The sequence below is a fragment of the Somniosus microcephalus genome, chromosome 6, assembly GCF_052327205.1.
Source record: "Somniosus microcephalus isolate GS21.2 chromosome 6, FLI_Smic_1.0, whole genome shotgun sequence".
In the NCBI taxonomy this organism is placed as follows: domain Eukaryota; kingdom Metazoa; phylum Chordata; class Chondrichthyes; order Squaliformes; family Somniosidae; genus Somniosus; species Somniosus microcephalus.
Genome location: NC_140992.1, coordinates 48,975,891 through 49,000,604, shown reverse-complemented (window position 1 = coordinate 49,000,604; position 24,714 = coordinate 48,975,891). Strand labels below are relative to the sequence as shown.

General features: G+C 46.4%; 1 protein-coding gene across 13 annotated transcripts in view; it reads right to left on the bottom strand.

Annotated features, from left to right (window-relative positions):
• LOC147115693 (eukaryotic translation initiation factor 4 gamma 1-like) overlaps positions 1 to 24,714 on the bottom strand; it is a 123,602-nt gene that overhangs the window by 50,653 nt on the left and 48,235 nt on the right. For all 13 annotated transcript variants that reach the window (XM_085990161.1, XM_085990168.1, XM_085990160.1 and 10 more), the window contains one exon: positions 13,657 to 13,749. In XM_085990161.1, coding sequence (XP_085846287.1) covers positions 13,657 to 13,749 — 93 coding nt within the window. The remainder of the gene's footprint in view (positions 1 to 13,656; positions 13,750 to 24,714) is intronic.

Sequence of the window (24,714 nt, the reverse complement as noted above, 5' to 3'; positions counted from 1 at the left end):
ACCTTCCGGCGCCATGCGACCGGCGCGATAGGTCGGGGAACGCCCATGGAGACGTCGCAAAGGAGCGTGGCGCCTGGAAAGTGACGTCGGTCGCTTGGAAGCTAGAGGGAACGGTTTGGTATGATTGGACCTCAGTGTCCGAGGCCTGATCTGCAGCCATGAGGGCGTAGTCGATCCCCAGGTGCACCATCGCACGGGAGAGGCAATCCACCACCAGATTGTCCTTACCAGACACATGTTGAATGTCCGTGGTAAATTCGGAAATAAAGGTCAAGTGACGTTGTTGACGAGCGGACCACAGTTCGGCGATCTTGGCCATTGCGAACGTTAAGAGGTTTGTGGTTGACAAAAGCCGTGAAGGGACATCCTTCCAATAAGAACCGGAAATGGCAAATGGTGAGGAAAAGGGCCAGTAGCTCCCGATCGAAGGTGCTATATTTTTTCATTTTTCCGTAGTTGACGGCTGAAAAACGCCAGCGGTTGCCACGTGCCGTTGACCCACTGCTCTTGCACGGCACCGATGGCATAGTCTGACGCGTCCGTGGTAAGGGCGATGGTGGCACCTGGAAGTGGGTGCGCCAGCATGGTTGCGTTGGCCAAAGCGCTCTTGGTGTTGACGAACACCTGGTCCATCTCGGCTGTCCAGCTGATTGGATCCTTACCGGCCTTGCCCTTGAGGGCCCCGTACAAGGGTTGCATAAGCTGAGCCGCCTTAGGGACAAAACGGTGGTAGAAGTTGACCATCCCCAGGAACTCTTGCAAGGCCTTGGCGGGTGCGGGAAAGAGGTAACCGCTTCCACCTTCGTCATTAAGGGGACAGCGCCGTCCGATGTTATGCGGTGTCCCAAGAAATCGATCTGCTGCAGGCCGAACTGGCACTTGGCTGGGTTGATGATTAAACCGTGCTGGCTGAGGCGCATAAAGAGGGAACGCAAATGGGAGATGTGCTCTTCCTTGCTAGCACTGGCGATGAGAATGTAGTCACGGTAGACGAAGATGAAGCGTAGGTCTCGGAGCACGGAGTCCATTAAACGCTGGAACGCCTGTGCTGCGATCAAGCCAAACGGCATCTGCAGGAACTCAGAGGCCAAAAGGGGTGATGACTGCGGTTTTCGGGACGTCTTGCGGGTGCACGGGAACCCGGTGATATCCCCGGACAGGTCGACTTTAGAAAAAGATAGAATTTCCCGCCAAATGGGCCGAGAAATCCTGAATATGCGGAATCTGGTACCGATCCGGAGTGGTGGCGGCGTTTAGGCGTCGGTAGTCACCACATGGCCGCCAGCCGCCGCCCGGTTTCGGAACAATGTGGAGAGGAGGACCAGGGACTATTGGATCGTCGAATGATCCCGAGCCGCTCCATCGTGTCGAACTCCGCTTTCGCAGCCGCGAGCTTGCCGGGTTCGAGCCTTCTAGCCCGCACATAAACCGGGGAGCCAGTAGTGGTGATATGATGTTCAACACCATGCTTCGTTGCAGAGGAGAAAGTGGGCGTCAGTTCCGGAAACTCTGCGAGGAGCCGAGTGAAGTCATCCGGAGGAGGGAAGGCGCAGGCAATAGAACGCGACACGGAGGTACCGTGGTAGCACGGAATCGAGTGGAAGGCAGCCGTGTTGATCAGCCGGTGCTGCCGGACATCGACGAGGAGGCTGTTGGCACAGAAAGTCCACCCCTAGGATGGCCTGTGAGACTGTGACCGTGACGAATTCCCAAAAGAAGCGTTGACCGCCGAAACAGACTTCGAATTGCTGCGCCATTAGCCGCTACGAGGGAAAAACCGAGGTACCCAGCCTGCATATCGAGCTTCGACGCAGGTAGAATGCTACTCTGCGCCCCGGTGTCAAAGAAAACGTCGGCCCGATAGGGAATCGGTGATAAAGAAGTTTCCCCATAGATCCGACGGCCATCGCAGCCGCGGAGCGCCCATTAGACCCGGTCCTCTTTCGCCAGGAACGCTGCAGGAGCTTTGTTTTTTTTGGGGGCGAAAAACTGCAGGGGGAGCAGCAGCATCGTGCTTTTGCGCCAAAACGGGCGTGGTAGGAGCACCAGCCCCTTGTAGGAGGAGCTGGAACCGCGTCTGTGGGGGATGGGCGCCTCGTGGCCGCGCAGCACTGCTGGGTTACCGTGAAAATCTTACCGGCTTCGGCAGCAAGCTCGGCGCAGTCTGTAATGTCGGATCTGGCTAGGGCAGCCTGTACCTGCTCAGGCATTTGGTAGAGGAAAAGCTCCCGGAAGAGGAAGCATTCCGGTTCGGCACCCAAGAGCGTGAGCATTTGGCTCATGAGCTCGGACAGTTTGGAGTCCCCGAGGCCATGCAGCGTGATGAGCCGGCGAGCGCGCTCTGACTTAGAGTGCCCGAAAACCTGAAGCAACCGCGCCTTAAATCGCATCATACTTGCTGTCAGTAGGACTACCGAGGAGGCTGATGATCCGTGAGGCAGTTGCGCGGTCGAGGGCGGAGACCACGTAATAATAACGGGTCTGATCTGCGACGATGTTCCTGATGGCAAACTGGGCTTCAGCCTGGATAAACTAGGCATCCGGTTGTTGCTCCCAGAACTGTGGCAGTTTCAGCGCGACGGCGTTCGTGTCCATGATGAATCTTCCACGAAAATTGTTTGTAGAAATTGGGGTCACCAATGTAGGAACAGAGGTTCCTATCGAAAAGACTGAGTTCGACTCAGACAATTAAAACAATGAACTTTAATGGAACAAAACAGGTTTTAACTAGAAACTGCTGGAATACATCAACTACAGGTCTGCTCTCCTTGAAGGCTCCATGAGGACTGATCCCCTGGTCTGAAGGCCGGCGTCATCACGTTCTTCCCGCCATTGGGGAATCACATGACTAACGGCATGACATCATCACGTTGAAACGGTGCTGTAAAGGTAACTAGACATTGTACAGTCAAACAGTGTAATTAAAAAAGGTACAGGCACAGACAGTAACTACATTGCTGTTACAGGAATTATGTACAACCGCTCAGTCCTTTGGTGGCTCCGCCACAATATCACTTGAGAGTCCGGCAGAATTATGAGTAACACCACCATGTCCAACACAATCGCTTTCCTTTTGAATAAAAAAATTCTACTTTTACGAGAAGCAGCAGTCTAAAATCATTCCAAACATCACAGGATTGGACAATGTTGGTATCACCGTGTACACAGTTCCCCATCGACAAAAAAAATGCCCACGCTTGAGAAAATTCAGGACACCCTTAACAAAAATCAAGCCATATACTAAAATTGGCTGGCTGGTGCTGGTCTTGTTTGGTCTTCTCTCCACCGCTGACTGCTATCGAACTTAGCCCACTCGAGTTGATGCTACTTCCTCTGCAATCTCTACCACTCATCCTGTGAAGTTGCTGTTTCTTCACTGGTGGCAGTGTTTTGAATTTCTCAGGTCTAGATGATGGGTAAAGGCTGCTCCCCATTTGGTATTAAAAAATGGCTCCATCATTGGTCTAAATTCAAGAAGCCTAGGTCCAATCTTCCAAGCTAACCAAGTTCAAAATGTTTTAACCCAACTGGAAAATAAATATGTGCACAAGCAGCAAATCATTAGCTCATGGTTTTGTGGAATGCATAATGGAGCCCACAGGCCATGTCTTGGACAGCCCACATATCTCCAACATGTAATCAATAACGGAGAAAGGGGAAGAAAAATTACCTAGTAGAATCACTGCATTTAAATGATCCGCCGCATACCACAAACCTTTCTAAAAGATCTTTATGGGGAACTCCTACAACTCTCCAAATTGCAAAAGGCACACTTTTTAATTCCCCATACAAAGTATCATATGCCAGTGCATAGCCAAGATTGTAAAATAATTTTGAACTATAGACCGAAAAGAGCTAGGGGCAGCTGGTAAAATGTATACGGTGTGAAGGCTGCTTTACACTCAAACGACAATCATGAATCTCTAAAGGTAGACATTCTTTATTTGCAATCTTTGGAAACAACTACAATTTTTAAGTGGAGACTTCCTCAGAGTGGACCTTTGACTATTCTTTAAAGTTTATATAAATCTCGCTTTAAAAGTTATTGCCGCTTGTGCCAGCCCCCAACAGATATTCAAGTTAGTACAAGAAACTGCATCGTAATGAAGTAAATGACTGAAATAAAGAATAGATTTGCCTTTCTAATCTAGGCTTTATTAACTTTAAAAATCCAGTAGCACATCTTTCAACACCAGTCTCCAACCATGACTGGAGAGAACTGAATTTAAGATGGCCACCACAAATCACCTGACATCCACTACCAATGAGTTTACAGCATATATCTCAAGGTAGAAACAACCAATTACAATACTTCTTACTAACACAGAGAACAACCACCCCATTCACCAATCACAATACTTCTTATTAAACATAGGAAATAATCGCCACATTCACCCCTCCTTTTAAAACATGCTCCAACCTAAAATAACCTTTACAATTTATAATTAATTTATTTACAACTAAAATACAAATAATATTTCAACAATTTTAAAACATTACTATCAATTTAAAAGTCCATTTTCAATCGGTCGACCGGATATCTTGTTCGTGTCGACCTTCTTAACCTTGGTGAAATTCCTTGCCCTCCCACACCCGGATACACCGAAGTATCTTCTGCAGGAAGGCTATCCATATCCCGATTGCCAACGGTTTCCGGATTGGAAATCCCATCAGGAAGTAAACTAGGACGGTCATGAACATCCATCAAAGGCTGACTAATAGAAGTATAATTATCTGCAATAGGATTGGAAATATTCGTAGTATCTATAACAACATCCACATTATCAGAATCATGACTATTATTAGTATCCTCGGAAGAGGGCTGGCCACCACAAGGAGCCAAGTCTTTAATTGAAACAGTACTTTCTTTCCCATCTTGGAATCGAATATGAGCATATTGGGAATTTGCCTCCAACAGCTCCACCTCCTCCACTAAAGGATCATATTTTGACAATCTAACATGGTGTCGAAGCAGCACAGGTCCCTGCATAGTAAGCCATGAAGGTACCGAATATCCCGTAGTAGATCTCCGCGGGTAATTAAAGAGCCTTTCATGGGGGGTCACATTAGTAGCCGTTGAAAGCAATGATCTAATGGAATGCAGGGCATCAGGCAGTACCATTTCCCACTGTGTATTCTTAAGGTTCCGGGATGTTAAAGCCAACATAACTGCCTTCCAGATCACCCCATTGTATCGTTCACACTGTCCATTACCCTGGGGGTTATACGGGGTAGTTCTACTAGTAGAAATTCCCCGACTCTGAAGGTATTCCTTCAACTGGGAAGACATAAAAGAACTTCCCTGATCCGAATGGATATACGCAGGCATCCCAAAGATGACAAAAAGTTGAGTCAGACATTTGATAACTGTAGCAGCTGATACATCTGCGCAAGGAAAAGCAAAAGGAAACCTTGAAAACTCATCCACAACAGTAAATATGTATCGATTTTGAGTCGAAGGAAGAGGCCCCTTAAAATCAACGCTCAAACGTTCAAAAGGAGAAGTAGCCTTTATAAGATGAGCTCGTTGAGGCTTAAAGAAATTCGGTTTACACCGAGCACAGATAGAACATGAAGAAGTCATCTGCTTGACGTCTTCAACTGAAAAGGGCAAATTCTTACTGCGTACGAAGTGTATCATCCTCGTAACCCCAGGATGACATAAGGCATTGTGAAGATTAATAAGCGTATCTCCGTGAATCACAGAACAATAAGCCCTCGACAGTGCATCAGCAGCAACATTATCCTTCCCCGGACGATAAACTATGTCAAAATGGTAACATGCCAACTCAATCCTCCATCTCATTATTTTATCATTTTTGATCTTTCCAAAATGTTTAACATCAAACATAAAGGACAGAGATTTTTGATCGGTTACCAACGTGAAATGTCGCCCCGATAAATAATGTCTCCATTTACGCAGTGCTTCTACTATTGCATATGCCTCTTTCTCTATTGAAGAATGTCTTTTTTCACTATTGTTCAAAGTACGTGAGAAAAAGGCCACAGGTCTTCCATTTTGGTTCAGAGTAGCCCCAATTGCAAAATCAGAAGCATCCGTCTCAATCACAAAGGGAACCTGCTCATCAATAGAATGCACAACTGCTCCTAGGATATCCTTTTTAAATTTATCAAAACATGTCCTGGCCTTCCATGATAGAGGATATGTCGTAACCCGTATAAGGGGCCGGATCTTCTGCGAAAAGTTTGCAATCCAATTAGAATAGTAAGAAAACAGTCCAATAACTCATTGCAAAGCCTTAGAATTAGTAGGATAAGGTAAATCGATCAATGGTCGCAGACGTTCTGGATCTGGTTTAATCTTATTTCCCGAGATAATATACCCCAGTAGATTTACCTCAGTAGTCGAAAAGATACACTTCTCTTTATTAAAAGTTAAACCAACTTTTTCCGCAGCTTGAAGGAATCTTTCTAAATTAGAATCATGCTCCACCCTTGATTTACCACACACCGTGATATCATCTAAATATGAAAAGGTGTCAGAGAGAGTGTTATCACTTATAAAAGCATCCATTGCCCGTTGAAAACAAGCAACACCATTAGTAACACCAAATGGTATTCAGCAAAACTGATACAGCTTTCCACCAGCCTCAAAGGCTGTATATGGTTGATCCCTCTTAATAGGAATCTGATGATAAGTACTCTTTAAGTCAATAGTGCTAAAAAAAAAACTTATACTGAGATACTTTGTTGATAAGCTCATCAATCTTAGGCAAAGGGTACGCATCTAATTGAGTATACCTATTAATAGTTTGAGAGAGTAGTCTATCACCATTCGTTTCTTATGCCTCTCATTAGTGGTGACAACTACCTGAGCCCGCCAAGGCGAACAACTAGGTTCAATGATTCCTTCCAATAAAAGACGTTGGACTTCAGAATTAATAAATTCTCTATCCTGACTGCTATACCTTCTTGACTTGGTAGCAATTGGCTTACAATCCAGCATCAAATTAGAAAAAAGTGATAATGGAGAAATGGATAAAGAAGTTAATCCACAAATGGATAAGGGTGGCTTAGTCCCTCCAAACGAAAGACTGAGACTCGTGTAATTTAAGCACATCATGACCAATCAAAATATCCGCACAAAGATTAGGCAAAATAGATAGGCGTATATCAGTATACGTATTACCTAGAAGAATCAATTTCACAAGGCAACAACCAGCTACTTGTGAAGTAAGGGTCGTCTGAGCCATACACACCTGATAAGTAACAGGCAAGATTTTCAAACACTTTTCCTTCGCAAACTGAAGACTTATAAAACTCTCGGTACTGCCTGTATCTATGAGAGCCTTCACTTCTAACCCATTAACTTGGGCCATAACTATAGCTTTGTTTAGGCCATGAGCAAATGCAGCAGAAATTGATGCAATAAACACCCTCTCTACAGGTTGAATAGTCAAAGAGGAGGTAATTGAACCTAATGATTTACAAACACGTGCATAATGACCTCTCTTGCCGCATTTACTACACACAGCCTCCCGGGCAGGACACTTCAAACGAGGATGCCGGACGTTCCCACAAAAATAACACTTCTGAATCCTAGAGGCAACAGCCGCCGAAGTAGAAACTGTTTCAGAATCTAGTAAACCACTCCCATTAAGTCCACCTAATTCCTTTTCGTCCGGAACTGCCGAAACCACAGTCGCAGGCCGATTAGAAAGAGCATAAGAATCCGAACTTCTCTGAGCCGTATCCAATGTAGAAGCTTGCTCAAAAGCACTCGAGATCCAAAGTCTTATTTTCTAACAACCGCTGACGAATTGATCTAGACAGCAGTCCATTAATAAAAGCATCCCGTACCGATTCTTCCTTATATTCTTCGGCCGTCACGGCTTTATAATTACAGTTAGCACTAAGGTGCCGAAGTGCTTGTAAATAGGTATCCAAGGATTCTCCCACCTGCTGCCTACGGGCAGGTAGAAGGTAACGTGCAAATACCTCATTCTTTGGTTTAACAAAAATCTTCTCCAATGTAGAAATAGCCAATTCGTAAGTTTTACAGTCCAAAATATACTTATATATACACATCCGGAGCAATGTAGTTGATCAGCATATTCAGCTTATTCAGAGACTCTTGTTCCAACACACCCAAAAAGTTTGTAAATGTACTGATGCGCTATCAATTACTCATAAAAGACGGAGAGTTAGGAGAGTAACTAAAGGCTTTTATTAGCAAAGAACAGAGCATGCCTCTCGTGGTTGACTGGGTTCCAAGAAGGCAGGGGGCTGCAGGTCAATCACCTTTATACCTGGGCCTGTGGGTGGAGCCAGCCGAGACATGTTGAGGCATGCATAGGTACAACAGTGTGCAGCAACAACAAGTGAATAACAACAACAGTGGTTTACCACATTCACCCCTTGTTTAAAATTGAGTCCGGCGGGGTGAAGTGTACTAAAAGTTCGTGTAAGTAAGTCTATCATCAGGTAGCCTTGTATGCCGTCCTGATCGTCGTGGTGGCGGCGGTGATGGTGCAGCATCCAACGTTGAATCTGGCGTCTCATTGAGTGGTTGGGTGGTCAATGACGGGTCCTGGGGCTGCGGCATGCCGTCTAGCGGGGTTGGGTTGTGGGTAGTGGCGGATGGCAATGGTAGTGTTTCAGGGGCACCCAAAGGTGCGAGATCTCGTGTGGGGGCTGTGTCCTCCCGCCCGTCCGGGTACGCTACGTAAGCGTACTGGGGGTAGGCGTGGGTAGTGGTGGGTGGCGAGGGAGGTGTTTCGGGAGCACCCGAAGGTGCGAGGTCTCGTATGGAGACTGTGTCCTCCCGCCCGTCCGGGTACACCACGTAAGCATACTGAGGGTTGGCATGGAGGAGGCTCACCCTCTCGACCAGGGGGGCCGTCTTATGGGACCTCGCGTGCTTCCGCAGTAGGACGGGTCCTGGAGAAGTCAGCCATGTCGGTAACGAGACCCCCGATGTGGACTTCCTGGGGAAGGAGAACATTCTCTCGTGAGGGGTAGCATTGGTGGCTGTACAGAGCAGTGACCGAATGGAATGGAGCGCCGCAGGGAGGACTTCCTGCCAGCGAGAGGTCGGAAGGCCCTTAGATTTCAAGTTTAAAAGGACTGCCTTCCAGACCGTCGCATTCTCCCTTTCCACCTGGCCATTCCCCCGGGGGTTGTAGCTGGTGGTCCTGCTTGTAGCGATACCTCTCGAGAGCAGCTACTGCCGGAGTTCGTCGCTCATAAAGGATGAGCCCGTCGCTATGAATATAGCTAGGGAAACCAAACAAGGCGAAGAGGTCATTCAGACATTTAATGACCGTGGTACTGGTCATGTCTGAGCAAGGGATGGCAAACGGGAGTACTCATCAATTATGTTGAGGAAGTACACATTGCGGTCGGAGGAGGGGAGGGGCCCTTTAAAATCGACGCTCAGCCGTTCAAAGGGGCGCGTGGCTTTGATCAGGCTTGCTCCGTCTGGCCTATAAAAATGCGGTTTGCACTCGGCACAGATTTGGCAGTTCCTGGTCATGGTCCTGACCTCCTCGATGGAGTAGGGCAGGTTACGGGATTTGATGAAGTGAAAAAACCTGGTGACCCCCAGGTGGCAGAGGTCATTGTGGAGGGTCTTCAGTCTATCGACCTGCGCGTTGGCGCATGTACCACGTGATAGGGCATCTGGGGGCTCATGACCCAAGGTTGTGGCGTCCACGTTGCGGGGCGGTTAGGGGAGAAGGCGTCCATATTCCTGTGGGCCGCGTCGAGCGAGAGCGCGAGGGACACTGCCTTTCTCAGGTCCATTTCTCCCTTTTCCAACAGTCTCTGCCGGGAGTAGTCAGACCTTAGACCCGCAACGAAAGCATCTTGGATCAGTCCCTCCGTGTGTGCTGCGGCTGGTACTTCTTTGCAATCGCAGTCTCGGCCAAGTATCCGTAGTGCCCGTAGGAAGGCCTCCACCGATTCCCCGGGCTGCTGTCTGCGGGATCTTAAGAGGTGCCTGGCATAGACCGTATTTACCGGGCGTGCGTATTGCCCTTTTAGCAGATCGATAGCCGCCCCGTAGGTCGTCGCGTCCTGGATTATTGTATAAACTTGGTGGCTCACCTTTGAGGCCAGGATTTCCAACTTGTTTTCGTCCAGGGTCACAGTTGAGGCTTGCAGGTAGGCCTCGAAGCAACGCAGCCAATGCGCAAATTTGGTAGCCGAACCCGCTTCTTGGGGGTCTAGGTCCAGGCATGTTGGTCTGAGGGCTCGCAGCAGCAGCCTGCTGCTCAGCGTTTGGTGCAGCAGCCTGCTGCTCAGCGTTTGGTCGACATTTTGTTTTTGCTAATAAAATTGATGCGCTATCAATTACTCATAAAAGACGGAGAGTTAGGAGAGTAACTAAAGGCTTTTATTAGCAAAGAACAGAGCATGCCTCTCGTGGTTGACTGGGTTCCAAGAAGGCAGGGGGCTGCAGGTCGCTGCAGGTCAATCACCTTTATACCTGGGCCTGTGGGTGGAGCCAGTCGAGACATGCATAGGTACAACAGTGTGCAGCAACAAGTGAATAACAATAACGGTGGTTTACCACATGTACAATACCAATGTTTCCATTTATCATCCACTCCTGCAGAATTAGGGTCAGCATTGAATCGTTCCGGTTGAAGATATCGCTCCATTCTGATAAAAAGTTAATAAATTGAAATAAAGAATAGATTTGCCTTTCTAATCTAGGCTTTATTAACTTTAAAAATCCAGTAGCACATCTTTCAACACCAGTCTCCAACCATGACTGGAGAGAACTGAATTTAAGATGGCCACCACAAATCACCTGACATCCACTACCAATGAGTTTACAGCATATATCTCAAGGTAGAAACAACCAATTACAATACTTCTTACTAACACAGAGAACAACCACCCCATTCACCAATCACAATACTTCTTATTAAACATAGGAAATAATCACCACATTGACCTTCAATGGTTCCAAGTCCTCTCAATTGACAGTAGAAAACACACTTAACTGGCAATAGTGATCAATTTGCATAGGAAACAATTCTTCTTCACTTTTGCAAAGTTTCTGGTTCACAGGTGGCACTGAGCTTTAGCATCAATGTGAAGAAAATGTCATTCCAACTTATAAAGTGAGGGGGTGGGGTTAAAATGAAGGAACCAACTAGCTCTCAAATTACATGTACATAGGACATTAACTGAAGGAATAAATAAGGCCAAAGCCACTCAATGCTGTGCGATACTTATTCAAGGGACACAGTTGCGCTGCCATTATTGCCCGCAGGTTCTCCCATCCAGATTCTTCTTGTGGCTATCAGCATAAAGAAGTTTTTTCCTCAGAGACTTGGCTCACACACACAGGAACTTGAGACGATTATATAAAATCATGTTCAGATCCTAAAGTATGGATCTCCAATATGGAACTGTGGAAAACTGCTGCTGCCGACATGTAGATATGCAGTGACCTTAATTATAAAAGTTTAAATTCAAAGCAGTTACATGTACACCTGGATTGGAGAATCTACAAATTGATAACAGTATTATATTTTACAGTAAAATCTTTTCATACAACTGTTAAAATCTCAATTAAATACTGAAGGGCTTGTTTGTAAGAATCAACATCAAGAAATGTGCTGCCATGACCTTTGCTGTGAGGTAGTAATTCAAGAATTCAAAACAGGTGGATGAAAGGGGGAAGAGCTGAAATAGCAGCATCTTGACCCATGTGGTTTTTTTCCCCCCAGGGTGGGGGTGAAGAGAGGGAAAAAAAAAGACTTGCCATATTATCTACTCGGACAGCAGACCAATTGATAGAAAGGTTGACATTTGTAAATACTGAATGAGGAGCACCATTTTTAACCCAAGCAGCTTTGTCAGGTTGATAGAGTCCATATACATATAACCAGAATTCAACTTGTAAGCGGCCTCAAAATGTATGACGGTGCAATGCAAAGATGCTGGCTGTAGCTTGCAATGTGACAGAATGCAATTTGTAAACTGCTAATGAAGTTGAAAATTGAAGCTTGGTCTTGTCCATGCTTTGACAGGAGGACATTAAGGTCCATTGTGCAAAGGGCTTCAGTTGGAGATCTCGAGCAATGCCATGCCTCAAATGCCACAGCCATCCAAATTACTCATTAAACAAAGAGAGGCTTGCATTGTACTTTCAGCAGGAATCAATCCTGGGGTAGATAATATGACTGTTTCCTACCCCCCCACCCCCAAGGTCACTGGGAACCAAATACTAACGAACATCAGTTTCCCCAAGAAGAATACTCTGTCTCATCAGAGCTGTTAAACCCATAATGAGGCAGCCAGAGAGGCTCATTTGTTAAATACCTTAGGAACAGACATAGAATCTGAGACTCTTCCTATAGACATGGAATCTGAGAAGCTTCCTGTGTTCTGGTTGAGCCATTAAGTGCTAGCCAGTCTGCTGACATATGTCTAAACATGAAGGTGTCAAACCTGTTGAATGTCAACGGGTTCCAAAGCAGAAGAGCTGGACAATGAGGCCTGCAATTAAGATTTTGGTCAGGCTTTTGATATTTACTCCTTAGCATTAGTCATGATTCTTTTGATGCTAACAGCTATGACGCCAAAGTGTCATTCCTACATTACAACAGTGACTACACTTCAAAAAGTACTTCATTGGTTGTAAAGCACACTATATAAATACAAGCCTTTCTTATCTTTATAAGACCAAAGTGAATGACCCATGCCAACGACATTTTAGTAGATCTGAATGCTACAAGCCCAAGGCTGGAATATAGGGAGGAGAAATGCCTGGATGGTATCTGGCATGGTCAGAACAGGATACCAACAATGGAAGCTAGCAAAGGTCAATTCAAAAGACTCAGCGATTCCTCTAACCTGCCCGTAGCAACACAGTGTTGCTTGAGAATAGCATCCCACTTCAAATCTGTAGAATAAGAGCAAGGCACTGCACATGACCACAGTTCCTATTTTAGCCAGAGGAACTGGAAGCAAGGGCATAGACAGTCAACTTCATTTAATGATTGCTTGTTTAAAAAATTGCAATTCAGAAAGTGAGCAAGTATTACATAACAGTTTGCTGTTGTGGGTGGTGACAGAATTATTGTTTTAGCTGGAAATGGGAAAACAAAGCGACAACTTGCGAGAGAGTAAATGAAAAGTCCAAAGCTCAGTTCTCAAACTTCAAGAAACACCACCCCAAAAATTGTTCTTACTGGTACTAAGGCTTATCCTTGTGGTTAGTGGCAAATGCAAAATAAAACACAAAATTCAAAGTGATAACCTACAAATTTCCAACTATGCAACAATGCAAATGATGTAGCAAAATCAAGAACAATTATAGAAAGCAAAGCATTCTGTGAGGATGCAGCCAGTAGTGTACAGTGTGTGAGAAATCAGTTGTCACATAATCCACAAACATAAAAAGATAGGATTTGCCAGAATATTTTTCAAAAATGGAAAGATATACATTTGATTCAGTGAGGATTTTATACATTAAAAAGTCAATAAAAGCATAATAGCATGTGGGGTACTGAACAGTGCACAGCCAAACATCACCAGTTATGTTTGTAGTACGCTTTTAATGCTTCTACCATCTACAGACTAAAAAAAGTAAAAGGCGGCCAGAACCGTGGAAAACAAACATACCCAGTTTCTGCAATTAGAGCAGTAAGAGCAAGGACCCAGCATACTACTTGCCTGTGGGGGTGTTGGTGTAGAGCCTGATCTTCCTCCAGACATAATTTCTTCTGTGATGTCTTTTCCACCCTGGTTTGGATCCCTTATCCGGATCTAACAAGTAAAATAGCCACAAAATAGACAGGTCAAACAAGCAACTTCCTTCCTTCCATATAGTTCTCTTCATTGTTTGAGTAAGACCCAACTCCTGCACACAAAAGGACACCAATGAAAGAATCAAAAATCGATTAGTTGGAGAGCTTTACTTCACTTTGCTTGATCGCCCCACTGTATCAGTGGTCTTGCTTTGGCCTTCCTTCAATGCTCTGACAGACACTGGCAGGCAAGACCAAGGGATAGAACCAAAGAAAAGAAACAGTTTAACCATCTCTGAGAATTCAAGCTAAAGTGAAACAGAAGGGTGAGGGCTCAGTATGTGCAGTGTGAATTTCAAAGAATGATAGCCATACCATAAATAAATAAACTTATTTCCTCATTTATTTCTATCCATCCAACACAAAAATGGACAGTACGAAACAGGTACAGTACAAGAAACGGGTAATAAGACCAGTTTTGAAAAAAAAAAACACCAAGCTTGTGCTAAGCAGATATTCACATTGTTTGAGAAAACAACTTTTTTTTTTACATCATCATTCTGTTACACCAATTCATTATTGAGCATTCTACGACCCTTTCCACAATGTGCTCTTTGGAAACATACTATGTAAAGCTTCCTTCCTGTCGGCCCTTGGTTCCTGCTTTATAATGTGCTTGGGCTCACCAATGCTGTGAAATTTATGTTCAATCTATTGAAGGCGGTTGTCTTGATTTTTTGAAATTTCTATGTACAGGAAACTTCGGTTTATCCGGAGGTTAACTGTCCGGAATGCTCGTGCCACCGGCAAAAATCAGGAGCCGTTTCGTTTCTTTTCGTTGCTTTTTTTTTTCCACCAGTCAGGCTCTGCAAGGTCTCGCTGAAGCTGTTGCTAAGCTAGAGACGTTTGCAAGGTACGGACGACTGTTTCGAAGCTGTTGCTAAGCAACAGGGTTTGTTGCCAGATACGGAGCTCAAAATCTCCGTATGTTTCAACATTAGCGCTGGTTTGTCCGGCAGTTTTGATGGGACAGCAACAGCTCGGTCCCGTCGGTGCCGGATAGCACAAAGTTTCCTGTATACTGCCATTATTTGCTGCTGACAAAGCCTTAATGCTGAAATAACAGCAAATGCTGAAAACACTCAGCAGGCCAGGCAGCATCCGTGGAGAGAGAAAAAGAGTTAACGTTTCCGGTCTGGGACCCTTCATCAGAACTGGAAAAAGCTGGAGATGTAATAGATAATAAGCATGTGCAGAGACGGGGGGGGGGGGGGGGGGGGGGGGGAGAAGAGAGAAATAGAAGGAACATACTCTGCTAAGGTAAGAGGCAGGAAAGATAAAATGTTGCAAATGGGGATGGCAAAACCACACAGCATGAAAAATGGGAGCATGGGTTATAGTTTTAAATTGTTGAACTCAATGTTGAGCCCAGAAGACTGTAGAGTGCCTAATCGAAAGATGAGGTGCTGTTCCTTGAGCTTACGTTGAGCTTCATTGGAACAATGTAAGAGGCCAAGGACAGAGAGATCAGAGTGGGAGTGAAGCAGAGAAGTAAAGTGACAGGCGACCAGAAGCTCAGGGTCACCCTTATGGACTGAACGGAGGTGTTCCACAAAGCGGTCGCCCAATCTGCATTTGGTCTCCCCAATGTAGAGGTGACTGTATCGTGAGCAGCGAATACAGTATATTAAATTGCAAGAAGTACAAGTAAATCGCTGTTTCACCTGGAAGGGGTGTTTGGGGCACTGGACAGTGGGAAGGGAGGAGATAAAATGGCAGGTGTTGTATCTCCTGCGCTTGCACGGGAAGGTGCCAGGCTAAGGGGAAGGGCTGTTTTCAGGGACGTAACCCCCGCGGTTGGGGAGGGATTCCTGTAATTACCTTAAGTCATGTCTCATTGTTCAGATTGCGTCCCAATATATTATTTTCTGAAAAAAATCTACCTAATTTGCATTTGATTGAATCAATACTATCTGCTTCCACCATTTCCCTAGCCAGCCCATCCTGGCATTGTGCAACTTCTGCACACCAACATCCCCCATTCCAACCGTTCAATCTCCTGGGGGAGGCACGAGAATTTTTGGGGGGGCCAATTTAGGGGGAAAACTAAGAACTTGAAGTCTAAGTAAGGCTAGGAGATTCTAGCAACTTCCAAATGCTCTATAGATAAAGATTGAACCAGATTCAATAATTAACAGACTGTTTGAGAGAAGATTTAATAGCAGTCTATTAGCTCATTCAACAGTATTGTGAAAACCACTTGCCGGTCTAAATGTGCAATTATTGGTTTTTGGCAAAATTTAACAGCAAAAGTGCATTACATTTCAAACCCAAAGCCGCTCCATGTTTTAGGCAGATACACCTTTACTGGAACTTAAAAAAAAAATTATGTTCCAATTATTTCAGCGATTTGACATTACAAAGTAAATAGACACGGTGGTTTTACTTGGTTTGTTGTTCTGAAAGTATTAAGTTTGTAAACCTAAAAATAAATTGTCGATTGGTGCATAAGGCTACTGTAGGACAACTATCAAATATTGTAGCAGCTGATATCTGACTCTCAGTTTTAGGAATCCTAAAGTGCAACACCATATAAAAGCAATTAGATACCGCTTTTTATACACAGCACTGAATTTGCACGAGTTGCTCATTTCCTCTTGTATGAACACACAAAAATCAGTCAAGGACAGACCAGCTGGTCCATCGAGCCTGTGTCAAACTGTCAGTTTGTAATTAAACATCGTGCTGCCCAATGCTCCCACCCACGCAGGCAGTCATGTAATCTCTTGGGGAGACAAAAAAACAGAAATCCCTAGGCCAATGCAGGGGAAAAAGAATTCAGGAAAATATTAAGATGTTTTTTTTCTAGCCCATTCTTGTATGGAAAAACTAAGACATTTTTTCAATATGTATTTGGCAAACTGAATGATCTCGCCAAAAGAAACAGACTAGGTTCTTGATCTGAATTCAAATGACAATTTGGAATTGCAATGGCACAGACCCCTTTAAATTCCAAGGTATTATCCATAGTCTGTCATGGAGACGTTACATTTCATGTCAGAAAGGCCAAAATTTAACTTGCAAAATTGTACACATTCTGAACGCTACCAGTGTTTGTCAGATCCATTTCAGGTACCAGTTCCATAACACCACCTATCTGGCCCATTTTGCCAATATAACAGACAGCTCAATGTTGCTAGGTGTACTACACCAAATCTAAATCACTGACTCGAAGCATAAATATAGCACTGAACATCTTGCATTTAAGATAAAACTACTCTAATGCATTCTTCTTCGGCCAAGTTTTCTTGATCATTCATTTTCCCCCTTCTTGTCCATCATTTATTCATACTGGATGTTTACTTGGGTTACTATGTAAAAGACACTTCAAATGTAGATTTTAATTTTGGTTGTGAAACAAATGAAGTAGGAGATACTCGAGAAATTTGGTATAAATGTTTGGCCATGTTTTAAGATGGTACACACTTATATGGGTACATTGCTGTTAAAAACATACCTTTACGGGTCAATATGCTCGCTAAGCACACTAACGTTTTACCTGATGTAGCTTAAGGATTGGGTCATAATATTAACAAGCATACAAGAGCATTTTTTATTCATCCTTTCCTGCTCTTCAATAGTTTAAAAAAAAAATTGGACAAATTCATTTTAACAACTATGTTTTCTGTTCTTGCTGCATGAAAATATCAGCCAAGCTTTCAATTTGCTTTTCAGCATTCATTTCTATAACTGTATTGAGTCAGTTACTATCCTGCCCATTAATCACAAACGGTTCATTACATTCAGATTTCTCTCTCCATTAATTCTGGAAAGTCCATCGCCAACTGTTTAGTCATTTGAGTTTTACAACTTGGTTTTCATTTACCCAAAGCAATTGCCCCAGTTTGTGCCCCTTTGCAAAACTTTACCAGGCTGATTATCTAGTTCAGAGCTTTCCTGCTTTCCTAAATGCTTGCGAAGTTTTAAAGTCAGCCACTGGCAATCTATTAAACCTCATCAACTATATAGTTCTCAGCAGCCTGTGTGTTGGAAGTGTGAGCCCATCAATAACAGTTATGATCAATAGCAAATGTTTATAGAAACAATGGTGTAAATGTTCTTCCTTATCCGCTTTGCACCAGACGTTAGCCCTTTCTCTCTCCACAGATACTGCCTGACCGGCTGAGTATTTCCAGCATTGTTTTTAGTTCAATTAGCCGCTGGAAAGCATTAGCCATCCACCTCAACTTCATACCACGAAGTATGAGGCTCTCATTAAAAGGGCATACTACAGCAAGCATCGAAATGTGGCCACAGATTCAAGGATTGTCATCTTCACAGGATATGTGCGGAATGATTTACGTAAAGGTGTGTGCGTGTGTTTTGGGGGGGGGGGGGGGGGGCGCGGGGTGCGGAGAGAGAAGAGGCCAGCACACAGGAGATTTTTCAATTGGGAACTTTGTAGTTGTGGACGAGAGCTAAATATCCGCAAGAGACTGACTGAAGAGTTGAATTTGTAGCCAAAAGGGGCAACATGACAGCAGGACTCATTGGGTTGGATCATAGTTAGGTGGGGGGGGGGGGGGGGTGCTCCCTTATCAACTGGGCCCATTGCTAATTCCTACTATTTAAAGAGGAAAACAGCTTTCTCAAGCATTGGAGTGGTTTTGTAAAAGAAGCTCTGCTCGAGTCTGCAAAGGTGTATGGATAACAGAAGCCACCCCTACAACACCCTGCAGCATCTAAACAGTCTTTGTCTGTAGTCCACCACAGTCGAGCCCCAGCACCTCAACTTTTTTTTAAGCACCGGAAGAGAGGGAAATAGGGCCATGCAGCAAACCAACCGATCCACAATCATGTTGGGAGAATATTGGAGACATTCTAGATTGCCGCTAGCTGAGAAAATGAGAATTTTTTTTGTTAGAGTGGAGATTCAGCACTAGGCTTCAATACCAGATTTTCCTTCCTTGGCTGCCCTGGATATACTAAAAAGTAATTAAAATGCAAGAAAATCTAGCACTAAAGATTTCTCAGAGTTCTTCCTCATCATCTCCATCCAACAAATTCAATTAAATACTAAAATATAAACCTCTTACAAAAGAGGAATCAAAATATTTCCATCTTGGCAATTGTCTAAAATAACAATTCTGTTGCAAATTGTAATTTTGAAACTGCAGTTTAGTTTCTCCAAACCATCTATTTGCAAGTTAGTGCAGATTTTCTGGTGCATGTTAGACAGAGGCATCTGTTCAATACTGCAGTGATGCCATGCTTGCAATTTAACAGCCTCCTTTTGTCTTCCCTTCCCCACTAAGGACATTTATTGCTAGATTTATAGGGTTTATGGATTACTGCAGCTTTAATAACCATTTTAATCTCTAAGAGGCAATGTAATAGTAGATTTTCATTTTCCATTAGGTAGCCACCCTAAAGAGGTGATGTGACATCTGGGGATGCCAATAGACACCGCTGTTGATTATTACAAGCAATATTCTGAAAACCCAAATTCTTATTTCCCAATGCCACTTAATTTCTGGCACACCTCAACTTTAAGGAAGATAACACATCTAAAATGTTGAATACTTCATGCTGACTAACTTTATCCCAATACATCATTGGCAGAAAGTCAGTAACTGCATGCCCAACTATCTTGCTTAGTATATAGTACAAGAGCACACACCCAGAGAGGAAACTACAGCAACAGGAAAGTTTTTTCACAAATATAGGGTGGGTTAAAGCCACTTGGGTGGGGGCACACCCCAGGAAACCACAGTATTAAGTGGCTATTCAATAGGTTTTAAAATACTCATCTTTGTTTTCAAATCCCTCCGTGGCCTCACCCCTCCCTATCTGAAACCTACTCCAGCCCTAAAACGCACCGAGATCTCTGGTGTCATCCAATTCTGGCCTCTTGCGCGTCCCTGATTTTCATCACTCCAGCATTGGTAACCATGTCTTCAGCTGCCGAGGTCCCAAGCTCTAGAATTCCCACTTTAAACCTCTCCACCTCTCTCTCTCCCTTTAAGACGTTCCTTAAAACCTACTTTTGACCAAGCTATTATCTCTCGTGACTCCGTGTTAAATGTTGTTTGATAACGCTCCTGTGAAGAGCCTTGGGATGTTTTACTACAAGGCATTATAAAATTGCAAGTTGTTGAGGCATCACAGCCAATCTTCAGTTATCCTATCAAGTCCAGATATACACACTGGATAGTCATAAAAAGCAGAATGGCTGGCTGATTTTTCTGCCTTGACCGAGTCACTAAAACAACCCCTGTGGCCCTAGCAAGATGAACTAGCTCAGTAAAGATTAGATACCGAATCTGGGAAATTCCCAGCCGAGCTCCAGTTTTTATTTTGACATCCCAAAGGAAAGTCCTGAAATTTTCAGCTGTGTGGGCCTGCAGACCAGATTGCTATCCTCGTCCCAGCATTGTAAGCATCCAGGCCAGACTGCTGCAAAGGTATGGCTGTCTGGATATCAGCAAGTCTGTACATGGTCTTCAATCTGAAAAAAGATTTAGGCAATAATCTTAACCTAGTGTACTCAATAGCACTCAATTTTAATTCAGGCAAGAGATTTGTAGCTATCCAGTCTTCCAGATTCTTCCCTTCTCTCAGTCAGCAACTTCGTCAGAAAATAGTACACACACTATCTTTGGCATCTTGGTCAGTGCCACAATCCCAGTGAGAGTCCACATCAATGAAAGTGCAGAAGACACCGAAACAATTGTAAACGCTGTATTACTGCGCAACAGTCTAGACTGCCAAAAGTCAAACACAAGGGGGGGAATTTTGCCAGGAAAATGGCAGAAGCTGGGAGCGGGTACCGAACCCGCTCCCAACCCACCTCCGTGCCATCTTCCTGGGAGGCGGGTCCGCGACTCGCGCAGGGACCCGTCTCAAGGCAGGATGGGGATTACAGACAATTAACTGCCTGTTAACAGGAAGTTTTGAGACTTATCCCCATTTTACCCCTGCAAGTGCGGGCTTCCCGACATCAGAAAATCCCGCCAGGGTCAGCGAGGTGAGCAGTGGGTCTGTGGGGATGAAAATTCCGCTGTGGAGGTGAGTGATGGGTGCAAGTGTGGAGAGGTAAGTATGAGAGGCGAGTGTAAAGTGTTCGAAAAAGTTTACTTACCTTTGCTTCTTCAGACAGGCTTCAACCCTTGGGGATCCGGAGGTGCCTCCTCTCAACGGCAGAGATGACAGAATGGCTGATGCATTCTCAGACGCAGCAGCCATCTGATTTCTGCTAAGGAAATAGGTTTTGGTGAGCCTTCAGTACAAGGGCTTACCATACAACAGAGATGGTCAGTGTTTGACAGCTTCGCTAAGCTGTCAAACGCTGACAATTCATCTGTCAAAATTTCTTTTGACATTAAACGTCATACGCTGACGTCCTCGGTCACAGGCTTTCCCTTAATTGGCCTGCTAAACCTGCAGGGCGGGCTTAACAAGGTCAATCAAGGGAAAATAGCATGGGTTGGCCGCGGGACTGAAACCAGACAGCCAGCAGTCCCGCCCCCAATGACAAAATCCAGCCCAAGGTCTTAGAGTGGGAAAGGTCATCTGATGAAAACAGAGACTCAATGGTGTCTGATGCGCTATTACTCAAAAGACTGAGGTTAAGCGAGTAACTAACAGGCTTTTATTAACAAGAGAATGAAGGTGTGCCTCGAGTGGTCGACCAGTCCAGAATACAGAGGGACTGTGGAGCAGTCACCTTTATACCTGGACTCGTGGGAGGAGTCAGCCGAGGCATGTACAGACATGTACACAGTGGAATACAAACACCCACACAGGCAGGTATAACAGTGGTTTACCACATTCACCCCTTGTTTAAAAATGAGTCCGGCGGGGTGAAGTGTATTAAAAGTTTGTGTATTGGAGTCTCTCCGGAGGTCTTGTCTGCCGCTGTGATCGACGTGGCGACGGCAGGGGTAGTGAAGCTTCCGGCGTCGAGTCCCGCGTAGGCTGGGGCACTGGTGTGTAGTCCTCGTGGGTGTCGAGCGGGTCGCGGGGCCCAGGCGTGCCGTCTGCTGGGGTTGGATATTGGATCGTGGGGTGGGGGGGGGGGGGGGGGTGGTAGTGGGTAGTGGGTTACTGGGGCCCCCAAAGGTGCGAGGTCTCGTATGGAGAGTGTGTCCTCCCGCCCGTCTGGGTATGCAATGTAAGCATACTGGGGGTTGGCGTGGAGGAGGTCGACCCTCTCGACCAGGGGGTCCGTTTTATGGGTCCTCACGTGTCTTCTCAGTAGGACCGGCCCTGGGGACGTCAGCCATGGCGGTAGCGATGTCCCCGATGTGGACTTCCTTCGGAAGACAAACATTTTCTCTTGAGGGGGTGGCGTTGGTGGCAGTGCAGAGCAGTGACCGAATAGAGTGGAGCGCATCGGGGAGCACATCCTGCCAGCGGGAGGTCGGAAGGCCCCTAGATTTTAAGGCTAGCAGGGCGGCCTTCCAAACTGTCGCATTCTCTCGTTCCACCTGTCCGTTCCCCCGGGGGTTGTAACTGGTGGTCCTGCTTGTGGCAATACCCCTAGCGAGCAGGTACTGGCGGAGTTCGTCGCTCATAAACGATGAGCCCCGGTCGCTATGGATATAGCTGGGGAAACCGAACAGGGTGAAGAGGTCGTTCAGACATTTAATGACCGTGGCACTGGTCATGTCCGGGCAGGGGATGGCGAACGGGAAACGGGAGTACTCATCAATGATGTTGAGGAAGTACACATTGCGGTCAGAGGAGGGGAGAGGCCCTTTAAAATCAACGCTCAGGCGCTCGAAGGGGCGAGTGGCTTTTATCAGGTGAGCCCGGTCTGGTCTATAAAAGTGCGGTTTGCACTCAGCGCAGACTTGGCAGTTCCTGGTCATGACCTCCTCAATGGAGTAAGGCAGGTTGCGGGCCTTGATGAAGTGGAAGAACCTGGTGACCCCCGGGTGGCAGAGGTCACTGTGGAGGGCTCGCAGTCTATCGATCTGCGCGCTGGCGCAGGTGCCATGCGATAGAGCATCCGGGGGTTCATTGAGCTTCCCGGGCCGGTACAAGATCTCGTAATTGTAGGTGGAAAGTTCGATTCTCCACCTCAAGATCTTGTCGTTTTTGATTTTGCCCCTCTGCTTGTTGTTAAACATAAAAGCAACTGAACGCTGGTCAGTGAGCAGGGTAAATCGTTTTCCGGCCAGGTAGTGCCTCCAATGACGCACAGCCTCCACAATAGCCTGGGCCTCCTTCTCAACAGCGGAGTGTCTGGTCTCCGGGCCCTGGAGGGTTCGTGAAAAGGCCACGGGTCTCCCCGCCTGATTAAGGGTAGTGGCCAGGGCAAAGTCGGACGCGTCGCTTTCCACCTGGAAGGGGATGGATTCGTCCACTGCGTGCATGGTGGCTTTGGCAATGTCTTCCTTGATACGGTGGAAGGCTAAGCGGGCCTCTGCCATCAAGGGAAAAGAGGTGGACTTGATCAGCGGACGGGCCTTGTCCGCATAGTAGGGGACCCACTGGGCGTAATAGGAGAAAAACCCTAGGCACCTCTTCAGGGCCTTGAGGCAGTGGGAGTTCCATAAGGGGACGCATCCGGTCGGGACCGATGACTCCGTGTTCCACAACACAGCCAAGGATGGCGAGGCGGGTTGCGCGGAATATGCACTTCTCGTTATACGTCAGGTTCAGGAGTTGGGCGGTGCAGAGGAATTTTTTGAGGTTTGCGTCATGGTCCTGCAAGTCATGGCCGCAGATGGTCACATTGTCCAGATAGGGGAAAGTGGCCTGCAACGCATTTTGATCGACCATCCGGTCCATCTCCCTTTGGAAGACGGAGACCCCGTTGGTGACGCCAAAGGGAACCCTAAGGAAGTGATAGAGGCGGCCGTTTGCCTCAAAGGCAGTATACTGGCGGTTCTCAGGGCGGATAGGGAGCTGGTGGTACGCTGATTTCAGGTCAATGGTCGAGAAGACGCGGTACTGCGCGATCTGGTTGACCATATCAGCTATGCGGGGGAGTGGGTAAGCGTCCAGCAGGGTGTAGCGATTTATTGTCTGGCTGTAGTCGATGACGAGGCGCTGCTTCTCACCGGTTTTAACGACCACAACCTGGGCTCGCCAGGGGCTGGTGCTGCCCTCAATAATCCCCTCCTTCAGGAGCCGCTCCACTTCGGTTTTAATGAAAACCCTGTCCCCGGCACTGTATCGCCTGCTCTTTGTGGCGATGGGCTTACAGTCGGGGGTGAGGTTAGCAAACAGTGGGGGGGGGGGGGGGGGGGGGGTGTGACTCCGAGTGTGGAGAGGTTGCACCTGGTGCGCGGCGGGCAGTTTGGAAGCTGCTGGCTGCGGACTGTGAGTGGGGGGAGGGGTCCACCGTACGCCATCGTAACACTTTTAAGGTGGCACTGAAAATCTAACCCCAGTAGAACGGCAGCGCAGAGGTGGGGCAGGACCAGAAGTTTAAAATTATCGTACACAGTCCCGTCTACTAAGAGTGTCACCACGCAGTAGCCGCCAATGTCCGCCGACTGGGACTCGGAGGCCATAGAAATCCGCTGGTGCGCAGGCAGGACTGAGAGAGAGCAACGCCGCACCGTGTCGGGGTGGATGAAGCTCTCCGTGCTCCCAGAGTCAAAAAGGCAGGTTGTTTCGTGACCATTTACCTTAATGTCCATTGTGGACCGGGCCAGTTGGTGCGGTCTCGCTTGGTCCAGCGTAACGGTCGGTGTGTCGCTGCGGGTATCAGATGAGGCGGTGTTGGGGGCCTGCTGCGTCCCGGCTGGCGTCGTCCATGATCCCCATGTGGCTGGAGGCGTCCAAAATGGCAGCTGTTCCGGTGGTTCGCACATGGCTGGGGAGGCCCAAGATGGCGGCCCGCACGCGGCGCTGCTGGGGTTCGGGGTGGCTTTGGCCCTGCAGACGCTGGCGTAGTGTCCCTTCTTCCCGCAGCCCGAGCAGATCGCATTTTTCGCCGGGCAGCGCGCTCTGGGGTGTTTGGCCTGGC